The 26,494-nt window shown below is 37.8% G+C and overlaps 1 protein-coding gene across 3 annotated transcripts; it reads right to left on the bottom strand.

Annotated features, from left to right (window-relative positions):
- Positions 1-3,186: 3,186 nt before the first annotated feature.
- On the bottom strand, positions 3,187-26,185 carry psat1 (phosphoserine aminotransferase 1). 3 transcript variants are annotated; one of them, XM_060883207.1, is made up of 9 exons: positions 26,030-26,185; positions 14,117-14,177; positions 13,932-14,001; positions 11,061-11,266; positions 9,170-9,342; positions 8,904-9,073; positions 6,212-6,340; positions 3,850-3,987; positions 3,187-3,716 (listed from the first exon to the last, which is right to left on the bottom strand). In XM_060883207.1, exons 1-9 carry the CDS (start codon positions 26,084-26,086, stop codon positions 3,596-3,598), a joined length of 1,125 nt encoding a protein of 374 aa, XP_060739190.1. In that variant the 5' UTR covers positions 26,087-26,185; the 3' UTR covers positions 3,187-3,595. The 3 variants fall into 3 exon arrangements, with proteins under 3 accessions (XP_060739190.1, XP_060739192.1, XP_060739191.1); XM_060883209.1 differs by lacking the exons at positions 13,932-14,001; positions 14,117-14,177; positions 26,030-26,185 and adding an exon at positions 13,793-13,921; XM_060883208.1 differs by lacking the exons at positions 13,932-14,001; positions 14,117-14,177; positions 26,030-26,185 and adding an exon at positions 11,900-13,713.
- Between the last annotated feature and the right edge of the window lie 309 nt (positions 26,186-26,494).

Here is a 26,494-nt window from a genome sequence, read left to right on the forward strand (position 1 = left end):
TTTGAGGGCGCGGTCGTGTGCGGGCTGCAAAATGGAAGGGCGCGATAACAATGTCAATGAGCAAAGAGAAGAAACAAACAAGAAAACGACAGAAAATGTCCAAGGTTTGGGACACAATCAATCTGTTTTCTGCAACAGGAAACATTGCTTCAAAGCGCAGGACAAGCCTCAGTTCTGAGCATGTTTATATGTTTACCTTTCTTCATTGCAATCACATGCTCCTTTAAAGACTTTTAAAGCACACACACGTTGAGAGAGACTTTTATATTCTGATTTATATTTATATATATATATATATATATATATATATATATATATATATATATATATATATATATATATATACAGTGATACCTCGAGATACGAGTGCTTTGACATACAAATTTTTTGAGATTCGACCATATTTTTGGCTTGAGATACGAGCAAATTTTTGAGATACGAACATCCGAGCCGCCGCCGCCGAGACAAAGATCCCCAACAACCACGTGTGCTCTGTTTCCCGCGTCTCACTCGGTTAAAGCCGCCTTTCCACTGCACACGGCAAACGACGGCCGATAAACCGAAAGTCATTCATTTCCTATGGAGAGCCGCAAAGGCGCTGCGTGAGGTGCCGACCATCTGCGGAGCCATAATTTTCGGATCCATTTTGAGCGTTGGATCCGTTAAAAAATTTTACTTGTGCGACTACACCGCATCCGATATGCCGACCGGACAGGTTTTTATTAAAACGACCGGCAGATGTTAGTGAGGAAAGAGTGACAAAAAAGGCAAAAACAAGTGAAGAGAAAAGCGATGAAGCAAATTAATGTAAAGAAAACAGAAATTAAGTTCAGTTAAAAGAAATCAAGCATCGCGTTAGTTCTGGCAGGCCACGTCGTCAAGCATGCATCAGCTGTTAATCAGCTGTCCACGACATGCACCAATCCGGTTATGACATCCATATTACCCGACCATTTAAATTCCCATTCATAGAGCCGCTCTAGCGCTTCGCTGCTGCCGTGGTATAAACTCCCTCCGCCAACCCCGACTCCACCATGCCGGAACCCGTGTTCGTTGTACCAGTTTACGTCATAAATCTCCACATATGTTTCTCTCGCTCTCCCTCTCTCTCTCTAATTATTTAATTATTTATTCATCCATTTATTATTTTCCTTTCCTATTTTTAACTCTATGCATGATTAATGGTTCTGTTATATGGGGGTTTATTCTATTTTCTAGTTGCTGCTCTCCCCGCTCTAAATGAAGTTTAGTTAAGTTCCATTTAAGTGTAAAGTAACATTAAGAGTGCGAGTAAGTGAACGAAAGTGAAAGTGTAATTCCTTCTAACTCCTCCGCCTGTTTACTCCTCCCTCAACCTCCGTGCGCATCTTCCGTAAAGTAAAACCAGTTTATTTTTTTAACATTCTCTTTTATTACTGTATGTTTTTATACAATATTTATAAATACAGGTACTGTACATTTTTCATATTCAAAACACAAACAAAACAACTGGAGTGGAATTTTGCGAGCTGGAACGGATTAAAGGGATGTCAATTAATTTAAATGGGGAAAATTGCTTTGAGATACGAGCAAGGTCACGGAACGAATTAAACTCGTATCTCGAGGTATCACTGTATGTATGTATGTATGTATCGAAGCCTGCATGGCCTCTAGGTCCAAGTTCCTGTCCATGTTTTTTGCCTCTTAATTACCACAAAGCATTCCAAATTAGACAGTAAAGGTTTATGTTATGCCTGAGCTGTAGATTTAGAATCTTTTAGTTCTGAAAGTTAAGTTGCATGACTTAAAGGCAGTATTTTTGTATTATTATTACTATTTATTTTAATGTATGCCTTAGTTTTGATACTTTAAAAAAGTAATTTGAAAATAATTTATTTTTTTGTTTTTTCATCTCAGAAAAGAGTTCATTTAAAGCCCATAATGTTTGGCACTTAAATGTACTTCATTCTTTTCAGTCAACTTTTTGTCATTGTTCACAGTACAAGTACAGACAGAAACAACGGGTAATATCTAAATGTTTATTTTTGATAGAAAATATTGTTGTATGCATTGCATACTATGCATTTAAAAAATAAAAGTTCATTTTTCTAAAAAAGGAAACCAGTTAGTTATTCATTTTAAGAGTCCCGTCTTTTCTTTTCTCTTGTATATTTAATATTGCTCTTTAATTAAGCAAAAATACATTTGATCAGATTACTTGATTATCGATGAAATTTTTGGTAGAATACTTGATTACTAAAATATTCAATAGCTACAGCCCTAATTATAAGTTTACAAAAATATACTTGAATAGTTCAACTTCAAGTATGATTAGAGTAAGAATAACTTGTTACTTTTTCATATTTCTGCAGGTACTGTAGAACGTATAGTACTGTAAGACTGTACTGTATCGGGTTTGTTTTTTATATTACAGATGTATCTCCGTCTACCTCAGTTTTATTTATGTTTAAAAACACTGCACATATTTTAAAACACTTTATTCACCAGAAGGTGAACAGCTACAGTAGTGAACTTCCTAGCACTAAACTTGCACTAAATTCTCAGGTTTCTCTATGTTTATATTTAACATTTGCACTATTTTATTACACTTTATTAAGCATTTCTTACATTTTCTTTCATTTTGCACTTTAAATGTTAAGAGATAATTGTTAAGTGTTCACTGTGACTTTAGACTTATGTTTACATTATAATTATTTGAGTTTTCCAGTTCAATAATTATCGATATTGTCCGATAGGAATCACTGATATCGTGATAGTTTTCGGCCATATCGCCCAGCACTACTCTCAATATCATCTCAGGGAGATTTTCCTTGCCGCCGTCGCCTCCGGCTTGCTCATTAGGGATAGGGATAGATATATAGTATTTTAAATTTTAAGATAATCTTTTTTAAAATTAATTTTAAACTTTAATTGTATATATTCATTTATTTATTTTTATCCATTTTTCTTCTTCTATACTTATTTCCTTTTCTCTCTCTTCTGTTTCCATATTTCTGTAAAGCTGCTTTGAGACAATGGGAAAGTGTTAAAAGCGCTATACAAATAAATTGGATTGAATTACTGAATATGATGAATACTGAAAGCATGATTGTGAGTGTGATGTTGCTTTAATGTGACAGATGTTCAGCGCTCTTGCTTGCGTGATTTCTCTAAAACGTTAATGATTAAATCATCCACAAACAGCACTTTCACTTTGAAAATCATTTTATTTCCCATGTTTTGCTTGCATACATTCAGACTACTGCATACATGTCCTTGTTTATCTACGAGAACCACATGGTCAGGTTTCATCTTAGTCCCAGCGTTGAGTTACTTATTAATTGTTAAAAAAAAAAAAAAAATACAATCATTAGTTGACTAGACAAAACAGTTTTGACTAGATGTGTTCCTAACCAGAGGAGTGTGACTAGCAAAACTAATAAGTATTAATAAGTATTATAAAAATATTAATTAAAGACTCAATAACATTATTTAATTCTATTAGACATGAATGCCCTTCTATAAAGACAAGTGACCTCTATACACTTATCATATTATTACAAAAAACAAGTTACGTTAGTTGTGATTAAGGCTTGTCAGAAATATGACGTGTAATTTAGTGATCCATTTTAATAGGCTGATGCTTGTTTAGAAACTCCTTCATGTAGGCGGCAAGAGCTAGAGTTTCTTCCACAGTCACTGCATTGTACAGAGAAGCTCTTATCCCCCCAACAGACCTGTCAAAATAATATCGTTAAGGCTTGGTCACGGACGGCTGTGACTTGATAATTTTTTTTCCAGGATTACGCTTAGTCTCAGTAAAAACAGATCTTATTAATATATATGCCATTTTTTCATGATGTACAATACCTGTGTCCCTTTAAAGAGATCATCCCGAGTTTGGAAGCACCTTCCAGAAACTGTCGTTCCAGGGCTTCGTCTCCTTCCAGGCTCCCGATACGGAACGGAATGTTCATGTGACTCCGGCATGATACATTGACGGGGCATCTACGGAAACATTCAGTAAGCTCAGTAAGACGAATAAATAGTTCAGATTTTATAACATCTTTGGTCTGTGAGGTAATTACAATGAAATAAAAATGAAAGGTATAAATCAGAGACATTTAAGCCATCCTTAAAAATATTCTTGTTTGCCGTAACCTGACCGACCCTGTCAATTTAGGACAGACTCAAATTTATTTATTTTTTTGCTTTAAGTCCGACCGACTTGCCGGTTGTAAATTTGCATTAAGACAGACCAATTTTTTTATTATTTTTTTACTCTTCAAACAACTAATACAAATTCTATTGTTCGAAAATCTATTGCACGAATCGATTGGACCAACCAACACAAGTTTCAAAAACGAAAATAGGAAATTGATTTTAATGGCTTTCTCTCAGAGCGCGTTCAGGTTTTTTTTTTTTTTTTTTGGAACGCGTCACACAGCAACTGCTAGTGACTTAATTCCTATTCGATCTGATACCAAGTAATACCCAGGCTGGTATTGCCGATACTGATAGCAATACTTTTTACGTATTTTATGTGTAGTGTGATATGACAACTAGTTTAAAGTAAAGTAAAAAAGTAGGCTGTAGGCTTACCAATTCCAAATTATAGCTGCATAATGACAAGACAATAAACTACTCTCATATTATTTAATTATAAGGAAAATCTCAGACTTGTAAAACAAAATGTGACTCTTAACCTTGTCACAAAATATTCCATATCCACTTTTTGCTGTTCTTAACAACAAATGTAAATCAGGCACCCTTGAAAATCAGTACCTCAATTTTTTTTTTCAATAAACAAACATTTTTACAATAAACAAACATTTGTTTTGAAACAAAATATTCTATATCCATGGGAAAGCTACTCGTTGCATTTATTTCATTAGGATAGCTTACTTCATGTGTCACTAGTATTTTCTATTTGAACAAACTGCTTTCTGTTAGCTTGTTGTAAGAATGCTGGGATTCCGGGGAACTCCTGAACATTAAAAAACTAAAGCCTTAACAGACGTGAATAACTTTCCCACAGTCAGTGATAACGCGACTATCACGCTATCTCTCTGTACCTGGATAACTTCTGCCACTGCTGCCAAATGACTCACTGATTGAAGTCTGTCTTGCCCTAACACATTGCGTCTTCTCTCCCTGGACCTCCTCCTCAGACCACCGTTTCATTATATCATCATATTCACTCTTATGACTTATCCTCAGATGTTTAGCGAGGTTTGTAGTGTTACCACTGTATTTCACTCTTTCCACACACATCACAAACAGCGTCACTGCTGTTTTTACAGCTAAAATACAGCCAGACATGACTCCTTTTGCGCTCAGCCATAGTCAGTCTGCAGTCTTCATAGCGGGAAAATGAAGGGCTTCAGCGGCCGGCTCCGTCACAGAGCCATAAACACCTGACCGGCGGAAGGAGAAGTAGTTCCTTCCCCTAACCGGATATAATTAGACTTTTCTGGTGACAGCAAGTTACTTATGATAAACACTCACTCCAAATTACTGAGTTTAAATATTGATCTTTTTATATGAGAATCGATACTAGAGCAGGAGACGTTGGGATCGTAAATATCGATTCTTTAGTATTGATCCGCACATCACTAGCAACTGCAGCTTCGGACACTCACGCATAACAGCAAATAATACTTCTGCACAATGTTTCTCTTTTTACAACAGAAATGCGAATGGTGTGTTCGACCGAAGGTACGGGTTGAAGACCCAGTCAGTGACGTTATGCTAATTTGTTTAAATTCATACCTATGTAATCACCATCACCAAAATTATACTTTTTTTTTTTACATTGAAACTTGAAAAAAAAAAAAAATAGACCTACCTACCGACCCTTTTTTTTTTTTTTTTTTTACTGTTACGGCAAACCAAAATATTTTTAAGGATGGCCTTATTAGCTCATTTTTAGTATGTATAGCCCAAGTACTTATTTCTAATTGCTTAAACAATTTATTAAAAAGTTATTTTTATAAAAAAAATTTTTTTAAAAAATTAAAAACATTTAACATTTATCAGATTTTACCCAGGACCAATGAAATAAAACTCCAAGCTTTAAAGCCCCATAACAAAACAATGTGCACTCTGACCCAGCTCAAACATTGCTAGATATGCCGTTTAAGAATATTTGTCCCGTTACTAAACAACACCAACACATTTCACATGATAAATTACAGTTTTAAATGATAATACACTGTTTTTGTTTACTAACGAGTAAAATCCATTGGAGTTATTGATGATATCATAGATCATCGAGGATTTCTGTTTGTTCAGTTGGTTCATGAGGTCTGTGCCACCGTTATTCTTGAGCCACTCCAGAACCAGTTTCACAATGTAGATGCTATAAATAAAATAAAGAAAAGCAAAATAAGTGTACGTGATCTCTCCATCAGTATTAATCAGACTTAATGTAATTTACAGACATTATGTAAAAGACGCTACAGGCCTCAGAAAGCAGGATATTCAGTCAAAATGTGACAAGTGAACTAGACTGTTACTGTCTCTGTGAAGTCATCATCTGATTGGTTGGATTCTATGGGATTCCTGAGAGACATGTGGTGTTTTTTAACAAAGCCATCGTGACGCTCTGCTTCCCTTATGGAAGGAGGAAGTGGTGTTTACAGCTTTTTCAGTACAGACTACAGTCTGGTACATGAGACTACAGTCTAGTTACATTATGGGATGTTATAGGAGTCACTGGGAGACCAATGAACTAAAGAGATTCATGACTAAAAATGACCATTATTTTAAGGATACTACAGTTTGCCTAAAAAACTAGTTCCAAAAACTACAAACTTTGATGATTTCACCCTACAATAAATAAATAAATAAATAAAAACACAAAAGTCCAGTTTGTTTCTAGTCCAGCTGTTTTTTTTCTGTGACCCGGACCAAGATAAAAAAACGACAAATGAGAATGAATCAGTGAAAGCAAAATAGTTCTGTTACTGAAGGATTTCTACAGGACCCTAGCTAAAGAAAACAGCTGCAGCTTTTGTCCTAGACCCATGAATGAGGTGTCAAATCGACCGGCTCATTGAGGAGGTGTGCTATGACTTTTCTAAGCGATCCGAGTACCAGTACTTCCGGTACCGGGTCTCAAAGTGGCCTTTTTTCCCCATAGACTCCCATTATAAACTTTGGAGGTTTATAACTCGGCAAACTTTTGAACTATCTACACCAAACTCGGCCAGCTCCTTTAGGGTGATACTCTGAACAAACTTTTAAATTGGTGTACCGACTGGCCTTTCGGTTGTGCCGCAGCTAGGGTTGCCACCTTCAATACAGAAAAATAAGGGACGCCTGCTGCAGCGGGGGCCACACCCCTCGGGGCCACGATGACCACAGTCCCGATGGTGTGCCAGTGGTGGTATATCATAACTTAAAACATGTATTCATAAAAATATTAAGATTGATACCAATGGACATTATAATAAGATATCAGCTATTGAAATCAGTGTGAACAGATGCACTCAGTCTCTCACTATCACAACTTAAGTGGTCATATTGAATACACAGCTATGACAATAATAAATATACGCCAACAAAGTGTGACTGAGAACATAAAAAATAAGCTTTTGGAGGAACTTGTGAGATGTGAACTACATTTTATTAACTTATTATTAAATTAACAGATCCATAACTTAGTAATTATAACTTGCAAACTTGCAAAAGATCTTCCATGAACATCATGAACATAACATCAGTGGATGTATATCAGTGAATATCAGCAGACCAGAAGTAGTAGTGTGCAGTATTGGAGCATGTCAGGCCTACTTTCTTTTATAAGTGTACTTCTTGTCACTCCGTGCAGTACTGAGAAGCTGTTTGTCTTTCAAACAGCTACAGTAAAACTCTGAACAGGACTGCTCAAAGTTAAAAGTGATCAAGAGCTCACTCCTAATGAGCTCCACAGAGCACCTGTTCCTGCTGTCACTCCATTTGTTGGCCATTCTAGAAAAGATCCTTTCCACATAACCAGTGGATACTGGGATGCTTAAGATGTGGCTGATGATGGACAGCATGTTAGGCAGGTTAGCTACTTGAAAGAGACGTCTCACGTCTGTACTTCTGCATCCACTTTCGTTTCAGCTCTGAACCTTTCAGAGCTGGACGCGGGGGGTATCTGGAGATGCCATCGTTTCATATGGATTTTCTGTCACTCTGACTCGGTCAAAAGAACCGGCGAGGCGGCATCCCGCCCTCCTCTGACTCTTGATTGGCTGTGATTCACGGCCCGTAACCCTAAAACAAACCAATCAAACCAACGATGGCAACGGGTATTACCCAATCAGGGGCAGAATTCTTACTATCCTGCATACTCTTCTGGACAAAACTTCGGCGTGTAACTTGTCCCGCAGCTTTTGTCCTAGACCCATGAATGAGGTGTCAAATCGACCGGCTCATTGAGGAGAGGTATGCTCTGACTTTTATAAGCGATCCGACCAACGATGTTCGCACAGCGGACAAAAAAGCGGCCAAAAAAATCCCATAGAAATGAATGGGAAATTCTTAAAATTCCTTTAAGCTCCCACACATGCAGCGTGCACAGAGCTCAGGCAACGCTTCTCTCCTGTGTTCTCCTAGTGACTGTAGATGTAAAGGAGACAATACATGTAACTATCAACTCCACACTATCAATCCAATGATTCCAAAAGTATTGGCACCCAGCCCGATGAGGGGAACTGACATCACGTGTAGCCACGCCCCCAAAATAAGCGAAATCAAATGTTAGCACAACATAGACATTGTCATATATCAAAACACTCAGCACGATGAGGGGAACTTGCCACGTGCAAGCACCATTCACATTTTCTTCAGGAAATGTACGTTCTAGTTATTACTTCTATTTTTAATAGAAAGATGATAACCCCAGACAACAAAAGGAAACTACACTTCTTTACCTGTAGGTTGGTGGCGTGTTGTGAAGGGAATTATTTTTAGCTTGCACGTTATAATCAAGGATCGTCGGACATTCCTTTAAAGCTTTTCCCAGCAGATCCTCTCTTACGATCACAATAGTGACTCCTGCACATCCCACATTCTTCTGTGCACCTGCAAATATCAGCCCAAACTTGGAGCAGGACAAAGAAAGATAAAATTAAACCTGTGGGGGGAAAGAAAAAAGAAGACACTGGCAACACAACAGTGAATAGTAAAATTTTCACACCTTTGACACATCTACTGGTCGCGAGAGGAAATTGGACGACATGTCACTGACGAGAATCACGCCCTTGGTGTCAGGAACAAAGTTAAACTCTACACCATGGACCGTTTCGTTGCAGCAGAAGTAGACGTAGGATGCTGAAGGGTTCAGTGACCAGCTGCTGCTGTCAGGGATCCCTAAAGGAAGGAGAAAAAACAGCTTAATCTTCATTCACTGCCTGGATCTTAATCCAAATTTTATTCAAAACAAGAAAAGGTAAATCGATGTATTAAAAAGATTTTTTTAGAGGGGCATAATGAAAATAAGAACATCCAATATTTGATGATTTCTCTTTAAATTTTGTTTAAAAACTGAAACTCTACTCATGGACTGGACAGAGAAAGTTTTATGAGCAATAAAATTTAAGCCTAATTCAAGTCTTGAGTCCTGAAGCTAAACAGAGTCAAAAGAATCAACCTGAGGAGTAACTGAGGACTTTAACTGTTCAGCAGTGATAAAGAACAGCATGTTCCCAATAAACGAGGAAACACAATAAAGATCAGCAGTTGGAGTCCATTTTCTTTTCAATAAAGAAAACATTAGTCCTCTGTTGTGAGGGGACACATTATGAATCTCCATTAAACAAAAGCAAAAGGATTAAAGTCAGACCTCCACATTGGGATCCATGTCTGTTCCACTTCTTCAGACAAAACCAGGAATCTGAGACTACACTGGGATCAGGAACAGACGCTTGACAGAAGATTATAAAAAGAGCAGGAACAGTCCTTTCTTAGTGCCTCAGACTATCGATCAAGGCTGAATCTGACATGTTGTTCTGCTCTTGTACAGGTAGCTCATCCACCTCAAGGCTTGATGTCTTGTGTTTCTAAGATTGTCTTTCTTTTCTGCTTATCACTGGTTTCTAATATTGATGAGTTACTGTAGCCTTCCTGTTTGTTTGATCCATTCTGTAGAACCTCCAAAGAATGCATAGTGAGAAAAATCCCAGGAGTTAGAAATAGTCAAAAACCACCAACAATCATGTCAAGGGCCAAATGTGTGAAATCGCATTGTTGACTGTGGCAGACGGGCTGGTTTGAGTATTTTAGAAACTTCTGACCTCATGGGCTTCACAGAGCTGTGGGACAGATCGTGCTGTGGGAAAATAATTTTAAGTCATTTTTTTTTCCTTTTAGTTCTAGCATATTTCTGTGGATCATATAGAAGCCCAATCAAGTTACAATGCTAGTTCAATTCAAACTTTACATTGGGCTTGTGGTTCCTGTATCTCATTCAAGATCTGAGTCAAGAAGGAATGCCAAGCATTAGAGGTGAACTTGTTTCTATGATAATGAAGGGGTCTGCGAAAGACTGTTATGTTAATGGAATTAAGGGTGGGTGAAAGTCCAGGATCTGGTGTGGGGGCTGTTGCATCCTTTCATGCTTTGATTGTCACCTGAGTGTTTTGTCTCTATCTGATGGGACTGCCCCTAAAATGTGTATATTTACAATGTATTACAACTTTAAGTCAGACTTGATGACTGCAGCGCCCGTGCCAGTACGCTCTGACTTGCAGACTCGTTTCATCGTGTATCTACAATAAAGACTACTGTACAAGAATATCCAAGTCTCCTGGTCTTCTCTGGAAAAAGTTTACAACAGTGCATACGTTTCCATGACGACCATTTTCCCAGATTTTTTCTGGAACATGGAATCCGTCAGAGGTTTATACACAACAAGAATTTTCCAGGGATAATGTTTTCTGTTTTCCAAAAAAAGTCACACCTACTCAAAACTATTTCTTACATTAAAATCTATACACACTCACAATTTCCTATGACTGTACCTCATTCTCATGGTCTGTTTTCACACTGGGATGGAGTTCACAGAAGCTTATGTCTTCTGATTAACTCACCGGTGTATCGGTCCGCTTTTGGATTCACCACGTTCACTTTGCCGTACTTCTCGGCTTCTTTGGCAGCGCTTGCAGACCAGGTTCCTGTTACGATATAATCAGCGCATCTGTCTTCCTTCAGACCGATCAGATTCAGAGCAACAGCACTGAACTGGCCTGTTCCACCACCTTGCATAAACAAAACCTTGTAGTTTTCTGGTACATTTCTGTAGAAAAGGGTAAGAAAAAGAAAAGAAAAGGTAAGCCAAATTACTGTGAAATATGTAGAACATTTCCATATTCAAAAAGTTTACTGACCAGGACCTATATTCATGAAGCTTCTAAGAATGATCACAGAGAGCTCCTAATTTAGCTTAAACATTTCTAACAAGAATCTGGAACAGAAGTCACTGGCTTGCAACCCCTGTGGCTAGATTTAAACATGCAAGATTTTATAACTAGGATTCTTAGTTTAAGAGCAACTCTGAGCTTTACAGAAGTATAGCAACAGAATCAAACATCTATCCCTATCCCTAATGAGCAAGCCGGAGGTGATGGGGGGAAGAAAAAAACTTCCTGAGATGATATGAAGAAACCTTGAGAGGAACCATACTCAGAAGTGAACCCATCCTCATTTGGGGGACACCAGACAGTAAATAACAAATGTAAATATTTTCACAACTACAAACTGTTGTAGAAATGACATTGAGAGCTCCTTAGGAACTCAAGGTCAATGCAGAAAATCATGATTATGCATCATATTCATGTTTTTGTCTGCTTGACAGGACCATGTATATTAGTGTATCTTGTATTAGAGCAGTTACAATTTGATGCTTTGAGTACAATTCCCTCATACTGACCACTGCATGTTGAACATGGTGCCTTATGGTCCCTGAAAATCCAGCAACACCCTGAAATTGAGTTAGAGTACAGTGGCCAGGGTCATACAGAGATTTACCAATATGGGTTCCACTTGTAACGAGCCTCACAATAGTAAAAGAAGTTGAGTCATTGTGCTATGCATCAGGTGCAGAATCCGGCTTCAAAAAACAAATGCAAGAGTGCTGCCAGCATTGCTTTAGAGGTTGCAGAAACGGAAGGTCAGCTTGTCAGTGCTTAGACCATATGCTGCACACTGCAACAAGTCGGTTTTCATGGCCGTCGTCCCAGAAGCATCTTCTGAAGCTGGGTCACAAACAGCCTGCAAACAGTTTGCTGAAGACAACCTGTTCAAGCTGTCTGTCAATTACTGGAACCATGTCCTGTGGTCTGATGAGACTAAGATAAATTTGTTTGGCTCAGATGGTGTCCAGCATGTGTGGCGATGCCCTGGTGAGGAGTACAAAATTGTGTCTTGCCTACAGTCAAGCATGGTAATTGTAGCATCATGGTATGGGACTGAATGAGTGCTGCTGGTACTGGGGAGCTGTGCTTCAATGAGGGAAACATGGATTCCAATATGTACTGTAGCATTCTGAAGCAGAACACAACGCCCTCTCTCCAGAACGGAAGTTTCCCAACATGATAACAAATCCAAACACACCAAGGTGACAACGTCCTTGCTGAGTAAGCTGAAGGTGAAGATGATGGAGTGGCCAAGTATGTCTCCAGACCTGAACCTTATTCAGCACCTGTGGCGCATCCTCAAGCGGAAGGTGGAGAAGCGTCATGTGTCTAACATCTAGCAGCTCTGTGATGTCGTTATAGAGGCGTGGATGAGGATCCCAGCAACAACTCGTGTAGCTCTGGTGTATTCACAATGCTGCTCACACAAAATATTGACACTTTGTCAAAATAGCTGGCAACAAAAGTGAGTACACCCTAAGTGAACATTTAAAATCTGTGTCCAATGGCTGCATGTTGAGTTATTTTTAAAGTTGAGTTATTTTACTGCTAAACATCTGCACATTGACTACTCTAAAGTATATCCAGTTTTCATTTCTATAGTTTTTTCCCCTTGAGAACATATAATAAAATGATTGCTGAAATATGAGGGGTGTACTCACTTTTGTTAGATGCTGCAGATCTACCTCTTACCCTGAGAGACGGTGGATCAGTCAAATCCCTACTCCATCTTATCTGTAGTGATCTTCACCTTTTGGCCATTTTCTCCACTGCTAAAGAAACTCTTAACCCTTAAGACTGCTTAAGATCAAAAAGTGTTAGGAGTAGAGAGGAGGACTTTTAAGAGGCTTAAGATGCTTTATGAATAACTTTTCTCTTTACTGGGATCTTCTCTTTAATCTTAATGTGGGGGAAATACGGCCACATTATCAAAGAATCACTAGGAACACTAAAGCACTCTGCACTAAGAATTATGGCCCTGTTGTCTTCATGAGAATACGGCACATGTCGAACAGGGAAAGAATAAAATATAACAAGGCAGAAACAAGGAGTTACTTTTTACACGCTGAAGCTTGATTTATTTTCCTACAACAAGACTTCATAAAATTATTTTATTTCCCCTTACAGAAGAGCAAAGTAATTTGCTAAAGATTGTGTGTTTTTTTTTTTAAGAACAAAACCTTAGACCTTATTTTTAATATGTTCATAGTTTCAATTAATATTGTGGAAAATCCTTTCTGTTGTCAGTTAAGTTATAATAGCCAGAAGTTCATCATCCTCTCTATCTCGAAGTTTAAACAAATAAACCAAGAGCAAATTCCCTTTAATTAAAATCTTCCTTTTTTTAAACAATAAATAAAGCTCTACAACAATAAAATGGAAGTGAATGACTGTTACAAAGAGCTCACACTGGAGTCTTCTTCTATAAACAGAGTAACACTTCTCCGTTCTCAGGTCAGAGGACTGAGCAGCGCTGAGGTACAGGTTCACTGCATAGCTCGTTACTTTCACATCCAAACAGAACCACAGCAGAGTTTGAGGACTCACAGAAGTTCACGAATGAGAGACACAGCTGAGGTGATGATCTGGTTAAAATCTGTTGTCCGGTGGCTCATTTCTAGGTAGAAAAAGGTGAAATGTTAACATGAACACACGCAGATACAGTCTCTCTCACTCGCTCTCTCTCATACACATGCTACACAGTTGGATTTTACATCAAAAAGACTACATACCGAGGACACTAATCCCGAGCCCATTGTAATCCAGCAGTTCCTTCTGGGCCTGGATCAAAACCTGAAGGAAAGGCAGAGAGTTGGTTTTATTCATCAGTACAGGAAGTTCTTAAACTCAGCAGAGTTCTCAGACACAAGCTCCAGCCTCCTATGATATTTATAGTAAATCTAAATCATTTACCATAAGACTGTTTTGATGTTTGTGTGCGTATAGAGAAGGACCGGAGGTCATTAGGACACAGGAATGATCATGTCGGCAGATTGCATGAGGCCCACACTTGCGGAAGAAGCCTCATTGAGATGCGTTATAACTCCGTACGAAGAACTCCAGCCTCATTTACTCACCAACAACTCCTGTTGTTTTCAGGACAAAAAAGTCCTGAAGCTGAAGAAGTTGGCGTTGATTGCTAGCAAGCATGGAGTCTTTAGTTTAATTTCTGTTGACTACCTTTAAATTTCAAAATTGCAAAAAATAAATAAAAAATATTTCAGAGATTTTATATTTTACATGTTTATGTGAATAATGTATATTGTTCGAATCAGTAGAACCTTTGGCTGTAACTGATGTTAATCCAACTCTTATTTAGCAGCTTCAGCATTTGAGTCACCGACTCATTTTTTAAATCATTTTTTAAACCCTGACATTTAAGCATTTCAGAAAACAGCACAAAAAGCCAGTCATTATTAGCCGTTTTTTCAGCACCCACTAAGAAACCTGAAAGAGCTCTGGTTATAGGAGACTCCGTGTTAAGGCATGTGAAATTAGCTAGGCCTTTAGGGGCTCCAGCAGCACTGGGAAGGTGTATTCCAGGAGCCAGGATGCCGGACATAACAGGTAATCTTAGGGTCTTAGGCAAGCATAGGTACTCAAAGGTAGCTTTCCATGTTGGAGCTAACGATTTACGCCTTCGTCAGTCAGAGTTTACTAAGAGTAATATTTTAGAGGTGTGTAAATTAGCGAAGGTGATGTCCAATGCTGTAGTATGCTCTGGCCCCATCCCAATGTGGCGTGGCGATGTAGCTCACAGCAGGTTATGGTCACTGAACTGCTGGATGTCCAGGTGGTGCTCGAAACAATGTGGTGCGCCGCACTTTTGAGGGCAAGGCTGGCCCATCCCAAACGGGAAGGTGCTGCTCTCATTTCTTACAGTATAGCACATAGTTTAAGAACAGGCCTAGTTAATCCGGTTACAATCCAGAGCCAGGGAGCAGACAAGCAGGCTAATCCACCTATCTTGCTAGCTGCATTGAGTCGTCACAAATATTCACAATATAGAGACTGTGTTTTTTTCTAAACAAAAAACTATAAATACTCTGAAAATTTGTTGTAGTAACCTTATTAGCATAAAATTAGATCATAGTGAATGCACAGCCAGCACCTTTTATCTGAAGCTAGGACTGAAGCTAGGACTAGGATCTCTTGCATCTAAAGCCCTTATGGTTAATGAATTGATTACTGATCAGAAGTTTAGTGTTCTGTGTTTAACAGAAACATGGGTTAAACCAAACTAGTTTGTCGCATTAACGAACCTTGTTCTCCCGGTTATAGTTATATACATCAGCCATGTCTAACAGATATGTACTTTATACTAACATATATGTAGCCACAAACAATAAGTCTACCGAGTTAGTTCCTCTTATTGTTATTTACAGACCTCCTGGACCTTATTCTGAATTCCTCTGTGAATTTGTAGATTTTATTTCAAACTAGGGCTGGGCGATATGGCCTAAAACTGTATCACGACATCAGTGTTTCCTATCGGTCGATATCGATAATTATTGAACTTTTTTATCAGGGTTCCTACAGGTTTCCTCAAGTTAAATTCAAGTCTTTTTAAGACCTTTTTAAGACCATTTATATAAAAAATTAATACCTATTTCACGTCCCTACCAGCAAAGAAAAACAAAATCCTTGAACTTGTGTTCATTCATTTTTCAAATGTGGAATGGGTAAAAGATAAGCCACGCAGTGTGAAAAATAAAAACATTTCAGTAGGCCACAAGAAAGTTTGCCGAACAATGTTAAGTTGTTTTTTAACATGAGCTACCTACTTATTCCATGCTGGGAATATGGGGAACTGAGAGACCCCTGAACAATAAACATCGAAAATCAGAACTCAACAATAAATTAAATTAAATTAAATTAAATTAAATTAAGAAACACAGTCAACTCCTTAGCTCTTCACTCAGGGCAGCAATGTCTTTATCAAGGACAGCCAGTTCCGTCAACTTCTCCTTATGGCCTCTCCGTAAGAGGTTGGACCTGGATATCAGGTCAGTGTTGGTGTGGACCCAAAAGCTATGCGCAGATCCACTCTAGTTGCGACCATAGCTGGAGGGTCTGCAGCGCTAGCAGCAAGCTGGCTAACATTAGCTCCTGTTGCCGCTTCAGGCACATTAGCAAATAGCTGGCTAACATCAGTTGGTTGAAACACGCAGGCGATGGAAGGAGTTTGTTTTTGTCAATTGAGAGCGTTAATGTGCTTGTACGACTTGGCATGAGACTCTAATGCCTTCATTCCCATTGCACCTTGCTGAATCCTTTTTTTGCATATGGTGCAAAAGGCCTCAAAAACGTTGTTGTCCACTGGTTTTAACCAATGATGAAAAGAGTTTTTATACAGCCATGCTTCATTAAATTTACATTTCCCCATAACCTCAGAATGAAATTGGTAGCTAGCTAACGTAAATACAAACTTTAAAAATATAACTGCGTGCGTCAGTCTAGTGTTAATTTCGTCATCTATTTTTAATTTAGTCTTATGGCAAATGTCCTTGTTAGTTTTAGTCATATTTAGTCATTCACATATCTTTTTTTGTTAGTCAAGTTTTAGTCGACTAAAAGTCCCGTCATTTTAGTCTAGTTTTAGTCAAAAGAAAACTCAAGGTATCTTAGTCAAGTTTTAGTCGACTAAAAGTCTTTTAATTTTAGTCTATTTTTAGTCAAAAATTGTAGCTTGACCACATCTGGAATCTATTGTAAGAATAAATACAACGAGGCCTCATTAAATGCAATAATATCAAGAACAGAAGTGTTATAGTGGAAATAAATAACTTAATGAAAAGCCTAATATCAAAACTGTAGGGGTGTGTGTGTGTGTGTAATATATATATATATATATATATATATATTATATATATATATATATATATATATATATATATATATATATATATATATATACATATATATATATACACACACACACACACACACATATATATATACACACATATATATATATACACATATTATATATATATACACACACACACATATATATATATATATACACACACACACACATATATATACACACACACATATATATATATATATAAATTACCAACTTAATGCAAGTTATACATGGTATTGCACACACCATTGTTGATGATATTTGGAGCAATATTACATGTAATTGTTAAACTTGATTCCCTTACATATACATTTGCTTTTAAGCCTAATTATTAATTTTGATTATAATGTGATTGTGACAGAGGCGTGGGAAGAGGTTTCAGGTTGGGGGTGCTGAGTTTTTTCTGTCACCACTTTTGAATAAGAAACAATATCAAGGCTATAAAACTGGTCAAAACTCCACGAATCACAAAAGTATCAGTGAGAAGTTGAGAACACTCGTTTAAACACTCGAACTTGACTGCACATCACATTTTTTACTTTACTTTTAATCGTAATGCAAAGACCGGTCATCGCAACATAAGCTGTCATGTACAATAAAAGAGCCTGCGCACGACAGGAAATATAATTTAACACAAAAAGCTGCCTAGACCAGGGGTGGACTTGCGCTCAGGAGTTTTTATTTATTTATATATTTATTTTTTGAGCGGCGTGTGGACGAATTCTTTCTACGCACACACTATTTTATTTCTTGATAACAGACGAACTATAACACACCATTGCCATGGACACACAGGGTTCTAACCGTAGAGATGGAGCGCACTTTTTTCTTTAGCGGAAACAATACAATTGTTTTTAAATCAATAAACTCCTTTTTAAATCATCATTTTGAGTCAAATTATCGATTTATTTGGTAGGTAGCAATATAATAAGCGGGATCCGCTTCGCGGACCTGTAACTTGACCAACAGCGCGAAGCCGCGAACTCGTGCTGAATATTTTAAAGGCGTAACAGCTGTTGAAAAAGCAGAGACAATTGTAGACGAAAATTTTAGGTTGTTGATGAACATATTTCGTCTCGTCTCGTCTGACGAAATTAACACTACGTCAGTCAACCTTTCCTGTGGAATGCTGAGATTTTCATTGATTTCTTGCGCTTCTCCTTTGCTTGTTATGTTGTGTTGTGTTATAGTCTATGGCTGTGGTGTCGTAGCGCGTGATCTTCCTTTACTAAAGGCATCGCGTGTTCGCAGTATTTTGTACGGTGACCCGGGGCTGCGTTGCGTTCTCAATTATTGGTTCCGCCACTCTTTTATACTACGTCATTCAAAATAATCGTGGTTGACAAATGAAACTGAGGAAAATTACAATATGGAGAAGTTACATACAGCACAATTTTTAAGACCCAAACATCAAAATTCAAGACTTTTTAAAGACTTTTTAAGGTATTATTTCCAAATTAATAAATTCAATGCTTTTAAGACTTTTTAAGACCCCGCAGGAACCCTGTTTTATGGCCCATTTAAAATAAGGACCAGGAGAAAAATATATTACAATTAAACATTTTTATTTTAAACTAAACCTTCCTCTTATCGTAATCCCTTCAGTTATTAAGACAGAAATGTCAACAACCAGGAAAACTCAAATAATTATAATGTAAACATAAGTCTAAAGTCACAATGAACACTTAACAATTATCTCTTAACATTTAAGGTGCAAAATGAAAGAAAATGTAAGAAATGCTTAATAAATAATAAATAAAGTGTAATAAAATAGTGCAAAGTGTTAAATATAAACATAGAGAAACCTGAGAATTTAGTGCAAGTTTAGTGCTAGGAAGTTCACTAGCTGTTCACCTTCTGGTGAATAAAGTGTTTTAAAATATGTGCAGTGTTTTTTAAACATAAATAAAACTGAGGTAGACGGAGATACATCTGTAATATAAAAAACAAACCCGATACAGTACAGTAATATAGTTTGAAATAAAAAATCTGCAGAAATATGAAAAAGTAACAAGTTATTCTTACTCTAATCATACTTGAAGTTGAACTATTCAAGTATATTTTCGTAGACTTATAATTAGGGCTGTAGCTATTGAATATTTTAGTAATCAAGTACTCTACCAAAAATTTCATCGATTAATCTGATCAAATGTATTTTTGCTTAATTAAAGAGCAATATTAAATATACAAGAGAAAAGAAAAGACGGGTCTCTTAAAATGAATAACTAATTGGTATCCTTTTCCTTTTAATCGTGCATGAAATGACACGCGCTTTCCAGCAGCAACATCTGTGTGGGGAACAATACACAAAGTAGCGTGATAGCACTCCTAAATGACAATGTTTAAAGTCTCTCAATCAAGGTTAGAACAACGATAATGCAATATGGAAACCAATGGATTTACATTGGAATGGGCATAATCCCAGGTCAATCTGAATGCACATCCCTCGGTAAATAATAACCATCAGGGATCAAGTATTGCTCTCTTGCATACTATAAAACACAGTGATACTGTATGGCAAGCCATTTTAGCTTTTATACATTCACATGATATGGATTTTTGATATCAAGAATTCAGTATACAATACTTAAAATATAAATATTAAGAGTGTGATTTCTAGTAGTAACCATATTTTTGATATCAGGAATTAGATTTTACACTAGTAAAAATGTAATTTCTGATATCTTCTATTGCATATTCACTAGCTGAATATAGCAAGAGCCAAGTCATATTATATCTGAAAATGGACAAAGAGGAATCTGAGGGAGGCAGTTTAAGTGGGGCCTAATGCAAAATCCAAAGCTGTGTTCTATTTCTTTATATTAATATATATACATATTAATATATGTATATAATATTTTGTTATATTATATTTTCTGCTTATTTAAGTTAATGTTAATATTCACTTTAAATTCAATTGCTAATATTCAACTCAAAATTCTATTTAAAATATTCCATTCAATAAAGATTTGTTTATACCTCATTCAATTCTGTATTGTTTAACTCTTTGACCGAGCGATGGAGCAAACTTTTTATAAAAGGAGGGAGGTTTGTAGTAGGAGCAGTGGGGTGTCAAGTGTGAATGTGTGGCAAATGGTTTACATGGCTCACGGGTCAGGTAGGAGGGCCCCTTAGCAGAATTTTGCTGAGGGCCCCAGGGAGGTCAGGATCGGCTCTGCTCAGGAGCTCTCGGTTGCACTATTATAAACGGTTGTAGAAAGGACATTATTTACATTTACACTATCTACTGTAGAATGTCATCCAAATGAGGATAAGTTCCCTTCTGAGCCTAGTTCCTCTTTAAGGTTTCTTCCTCATATCATCTCAGGGAGTTTTTCCTTGCCGCCGTCACCTTCGGCTTGCTCATTAGGGATAGATATATAGTATTTTAAATTTTAAGTTAATCTTTTTTTAAATTAATTTTAAACTTTAATTGTATATATTCATTTATTTATCTTTATCCTTATTTTTTCTTCTTCTTCTTCTTATTATTATATATTTATTTCTTTTTCTCTCTCTCCTGTTTTCATACTTCTGTAAAGCTGCTTTGAGACAATGGGAAATTGTTAAAAGGGCTATACAAATAAATTTAATTTTTACACAGACCACGAGTATGCTGTCTGCCTTAAACAGCAGCATTAACAAATTGCACTTACTGAACAAATCCAAACGAATCGCAAGTAAATGGACTGAAATGCTAAGTCACAGTAGAGATAAAACATCTAGTCATCTGTTGTATCACTTTCAGATGTCATACACCACCATTAAATCGGGGCTTATTTCTTAGATTCAAAGTAAAATTTCTTTTCAAGTAATTTTCGGTCAAAATCAATAAATAAACCAACTGAAACAGATATTGTAAAATAAAAGAACCTTAAGAAAGAACATCCAAGAAGGAAGTCTACTCTAGTATGCCTGAACTACTTTCTATTAGAAAGGAAGCTACTGAAGAAAAACAAAACAAAACTCAGACATTTAACCTTGCTGTGTTTGGTTCAATTCCAAAATATAAATCAGTTCCTTTCTTCACGTGTGTCAACTATAGAGGTTGGGGTCAGAGGCTTAAGCTTAAGCCCCGATCCTCTGATCAACAACCCAGAATCTTAACCACTTGAGCCACCACTTCCCTGTTTCAGTAGAAAAATCTGCTTAATTTTCAGCTCAGTCATGATGCAATACAGCATTTATGTCAATCTCAGGTGTAATTATATTTGGCCCACGAGATCATATCAAATGTGCATTACAGCTGGCTAGCCGCATGCTCCGCTACTACAAATCCCAGAATGCCTTGCCACTGTATTGACGCGTAGTCACGAACAGCAAGTGCCCCTCATTCTCTGTTGACAGTCGTTAACAACCATGCTACAGTCACATCGGGCAAGTTAATTCCACCCTCCACAAAAATGGCCAAACGAAAGATGGACAATAGGAGCTTTCAAGACAGGTGGGAGGCAGATTATCTGTTCATGAATATAATATATAAGGAAAGACCTGATTGTCTTGTGTACAGAGCTAACGTGTCTGTAACGAAAGAATATGACATAAGAAGACACTATGAAACGAAACATTATGAGAAGTATAAGGACCTATATATAAGAATAAAGACCTGGGGTCTCATTTATAAAGCGTGCGTGCGCACGCACAAAACGGGGCTGGAAACGTACGTACGCCAGTTCCCACGCAAAGGTTGTGATCTATAAAAAACAAACTTGACGGGAGAATGTGCACACCTTTAAGCAAACTTTGAGACGTGCGTACGCACATTCTGGAGACAAAGGGAATTGGCGACACAGATGGTGAGGTCGTGAACTGAAGTTAGATTGTAGAAAATAAATGTGAGAAGAACGATTATAAGAAATAATGACATTTCATTTTCACTCCATTTCATACGTTATTTCCACATTATCATGAAGATTAAATCCAACGGTGTTATTTGTGCCGATTGTTTTAGGCTATATACTCACTCACTCATTTTCTACCGCTTATCCGAACTACATCGGGTCACGGGGAGCCTGTGCCTATCTCAGGCGTCATTGGACATCAAGGCAGGATACACCCTGGACGGAGTGCCAACCCATCGCAGGGCACACACACTCATTCACTCACGCAATCACACACTACGGACAATTTTCCAGAGATGCCAATCAACCTAACATGCATGTCTTTGGACCGGGGTTGGAAACCGGAGTACCCGGAGGAAACCCCCTGAGGCACGGTGAGAACATGCGAAGAGATGCGGTGAGAACACACACGGTGGAGGCGAGAATCGAACCCCGACCCTGGAGGTGTGAGGCGAACGTGCTTACCACTAAGCCACCGTGCCCCTAGGCTATATACATCTAGTAAAATCCAAACGTAATTCAAAATGTATTAAAAAAAAAAAATTATAATAATCAGCGCTGCCTTACAGTCTCATTGTCCACAACGGAAGCGCAGGAGGAGATATCGCGACTACGTGATACAGAATAGCATGAAATACCCTTTTATTAGAGAACTGCAGAACACAGTGTAAAAACGAAATATTTTCCTTAATGTACATATATCATAAAATGTCAAAGTCTGCAAATACAGTCATGAAACACAATCGCTACTCATCATCGGTCCTAACTATTACGGTGTTCATTACAAAACCGTCATGAAGAAGCATGTGTTCACTATAACATTTTCGTATTAAATTTTCGCCACAAATTAATTCTGTGATTTTATCAAGGTGTTAACGATCAGTCTAATTGCTAGAAACATATAAATCCTCCGGTGACCCGGGTATGTAATGCTTCATGATGGCACTGCTGGCACTGTTGGAAGATTACGCCAATGGCAGAATAAGGAGAGAACGAGATTTCAGGGACCATGATGATTTCCTGGCCCATGATGATGACTTGCTAATAAGCCGAGTTAGATTCCCTAGAGCTGTGCTCTTGGATCTATGTGCTGAATTGGGTCTAGTTTAGAGAGGGCAACACGCCGGAACCATGCCATCCAAGTCCAAATACAAGTCCTCACCACTCTGGGGTTCTTGGCACCCGGAGGTTTGAAGTGGGAATTGGCAGACAGGTTAAGTATTTATATAAAAAAAACTATAAGTAATCCTCAACTTTGTCTCTAAGACCTTTTTGTATATGAAATAATTCTATTGGAATCCATCATCTCACCCTATAGGTCTGGTATATCACAGCCATCCCTGAGTGCCATAATAGCTGTCGTTTTGAATGGTATACTTAATATGGGTAGTTGATACATCAGGTTCACCTACAATGTGCGAGAACAGGCCGAAATTAAAATGCAATTTGCAGCAATGTCTGGTTTCCCAAATGTAATCGGCGCAACTGACTGCCCTCATGTTGCTATAAGGGCACCATCTGAAAATGAATTTGCTTATGTTAATAGAAAGCATGTGCATTCTATTAATGTGCAAATCATATGTGACTCCAATATGACCCTCACAAACATTGTGGCACGCTGACACAATTGACGGCAGAAGCAATACTTTGCCACTCGCACTGCTTCTTTTTATTAGTGACCCCACTGCTGTGGTCACCAAATAACAGTTTTCCAAGCCTCCACCTCCCCTACAAGTGTTTCAATCTCAGTGTCTGAGAAATTACGTTTTTTTCCTCCTTTCTCACCTGTCGCCATTATTTAAAAGTAACAGAAATACACGTTTTCACTTTCTTGCATGCCAGTTTTCCAGGTATATATGGGATTCCACTCTCATTTACATGCCGAACAGCATTCATGAGGTGATTTGCATTGACTATTTATGGTTAAAAATGGGCGTGTACAGGGCGGGATATGAGGCTGGTTCACGTACGCACATCTAAGGGAACATTGCATACAGGTGTGTGTACGCACGGTTTTATAAATCGGAATATTTTTTGCTGTACGCCATTTTTGGCTTTTGGGCGCACGTAAACTTTCAGTAGGGATCCTACGCACAGTTTTATAAATGATGCGTCTTATTTCAAATTTCATTTCTTATGTGTTTGTAATATCAAGATCTGGTTGTTCCAAATCCTTTGTTCAAACAAAACTAAAGTTTGTTTCCAAAGGTTGAACATTACATATCAGTTGCAGTTAATTTTTCAATAAATATTCAGTTTGGCCCGTGACATTATCTCAGTTTTATATTTTGGCCCACTGTGGATTTGAGTTTGACACCCCTGCAATAAATTATAAGCAGTACTCAATGCCTCAGTATACCGGACATAGCTCTAAAACAAGTAGAAAGCTACAGAAGATAAACAAAAAAATCTAAGTCACAGTTCATCTGCTGGTTAAAATTATAATCCCAGATGAATCCTATAAACATCCAAACACTTTAATTTCATTTTAGTGCTTTCATTTAACATGCCTGTAGGCTTTTATTTGGCAAGATTACAACCCTGTAATATTAACTATTCACACTGTGGGAGTTGAAGCTTTATTTTTAGGCTTTCGTTTCTTCTGACATTTACCATAAATAAAATCACCTGCCAACTCGTAGCATTTCCTTTTAGGTCATTTTGCAGTCTAATCTGAACCTTAATAACCCGTGCTGTCTGAATTTGGAACATCTTAGCAAAATATCTTGCCTTGGCAACAACTTAAAGCAGTTGTAACCCTCCAGGTATGAAATGTATTCACAAGGGCTTAAATTAAGAAACTGGAAAATCATGTCTTCCCCTACTACTTTGCTATCAAAGAACTGAAACAGAATCTCCTCTAATTCACATTAACGTCACTATGATCTTGGTAACAACTAATAATTCAATTCAGGTTCATTCACAGATTCAGCCACAGCAAAACAAACTGAAATGGTCTATGGTCTCTCTTGTACCAATGAGAATCTGGGACCAATCAGAATCTTCCATCTGTTTTAAGCTGATGATACGGCTAAGCAGACATCTCAGGACTAATTAAATAACAACTCTTACTATTGCTCAACATCTTTAAGCAATCCTTCTCTAGCACAAACTCAGAACATTTAATCCTTGTGTATACACCAAGCATACAGAAAAACTATACAGACTTGTCCAACAACATAACACTGGAATACACTGTCCAAACCACATCAACATGCTAGTACATGAATGTGTTACAGTACTGAAAGTTAAATAGTCACAAATGTTCTTTCATTTTTACTATTTTTTCAAAAATTCAGATTTGGTTTGTGAATTATTTGTGAGAACATCCTGGTTTTTGACCTTAGCATTGCTCATGGTCCTTTATTTAAAGGTGGAGAGGTTACTCCCGGCCAACGCGTCTCGGGTGGAGAGGCCCTGCCGACAAGTCTCAGGCGTCGCCCTATTAAATATGGCTCTGTAACCGGTGGAGCTGCTACACACACCACTGTGCACGACAGGTTAAAAGGGACCTCGGTGTTTGATGTCGTCACGAAACTGAGCGCGCAGAAAGATGCGCGAAAGCATATAAATATAAAAAAAACAACAATGCGCTAAACGTAAACCGAGCCACACATTAATCTTTTCCCTAAACTATGAGAACATCGGTGGGTTTTTTGCACGTCAAGAAAGTAAGAATATTTGGCTGATGCAACAGTAAGGAGTGAAACTGTTGACTTATTAATGCCTCTTGTTTTCTCACACGATATTTCATTAAAACTCATTTTGAAAAACAATCCGATTTGCAGCGTTCAACATTACATTCGTTTCCAGGTGAGCTGCAACGCTTGTTTAGAGCTGCAGCTCCCCCCCACAGCGCTGAGGATGAGGATGAGGAAGAGAACAGATGAAGACAAACACCACCTGTACATTTACAACAAGAACATAAAACTTACAGCTTTAGGAAGTTTCGCCGGTCCTGAACCAAAGTTAAGAATCTTTTTCGTTTCCATTGTGTAATTAAATAACTGTGAGAAGATATAAGAGCCGCAAGTGCTGCTGTCCAGATGCTCGGTCTCATAAGATTCCGCCCGTTTAACGCTTGATTACAGCTTGATTGTGAACGACACAGTATTTTTACCTGATTTCCGATTGGCTGCTGGAAAGCCGAACCCTGATCCTCATGTTCTGATTGGATGTTTGTTTTGCGCTTGGAAAGGGATTGGATTTTGTCTTCACGCCACTAGAACGTGATCACTGTAAGGTTATAACATCCTGTGAAAAAGTGCCAAGTCAACAAAAGCTGGTCTCGGTTTTCATGCTAAAGTCTCAGGACAGCAGAAAGGAAAATGTTTAAATTGGGTTAAAGTTTATATCGATGTAAGAAGAAAAACGCTGTCAGGTTTTTAGAGCCAAGACAC

Source organism: Tachysurus vachellii, chromosome 12 (assembly GCF_030014155.1).
Source record: "Tachysurus vachellii isolate PV-2020 chromosome 12, HZAU_Pvac_v1, whole genome shotgun sequence".
In the NCBI taxonomy this organism is placed as follows: Eukaryota; Metazoa; Chordata; class Actinopteri; order Siluriformes; family Bagridae; genus Tachysurus; species Tachysurus vachellii.

Bases quoted from the DNA above. Each gene is read 5' to 3' on its own strand.
- psat1 (XM_060883207.1), bottom strand. From the start codon at position 26,086: ATGGAAACGAAAAAGATTCTTAACTTTGGTTCAGGACCGGCGAAACTT. The intron at 9,074-9,169 runs GTGTGAAAATTT...TCCTGCTCCAAG, and splicing joins GACCAGTAGATGTGTCAAAG to TTTGGGCTGATATTTGCAGG. The intron at 3,988-6,211 runs GTTAGTAAACAA...ATGTTTCCGTAG, and splicing joins AACTCCAATGGATTTTACTC to ATGCCCCGTCAATGTATCAT.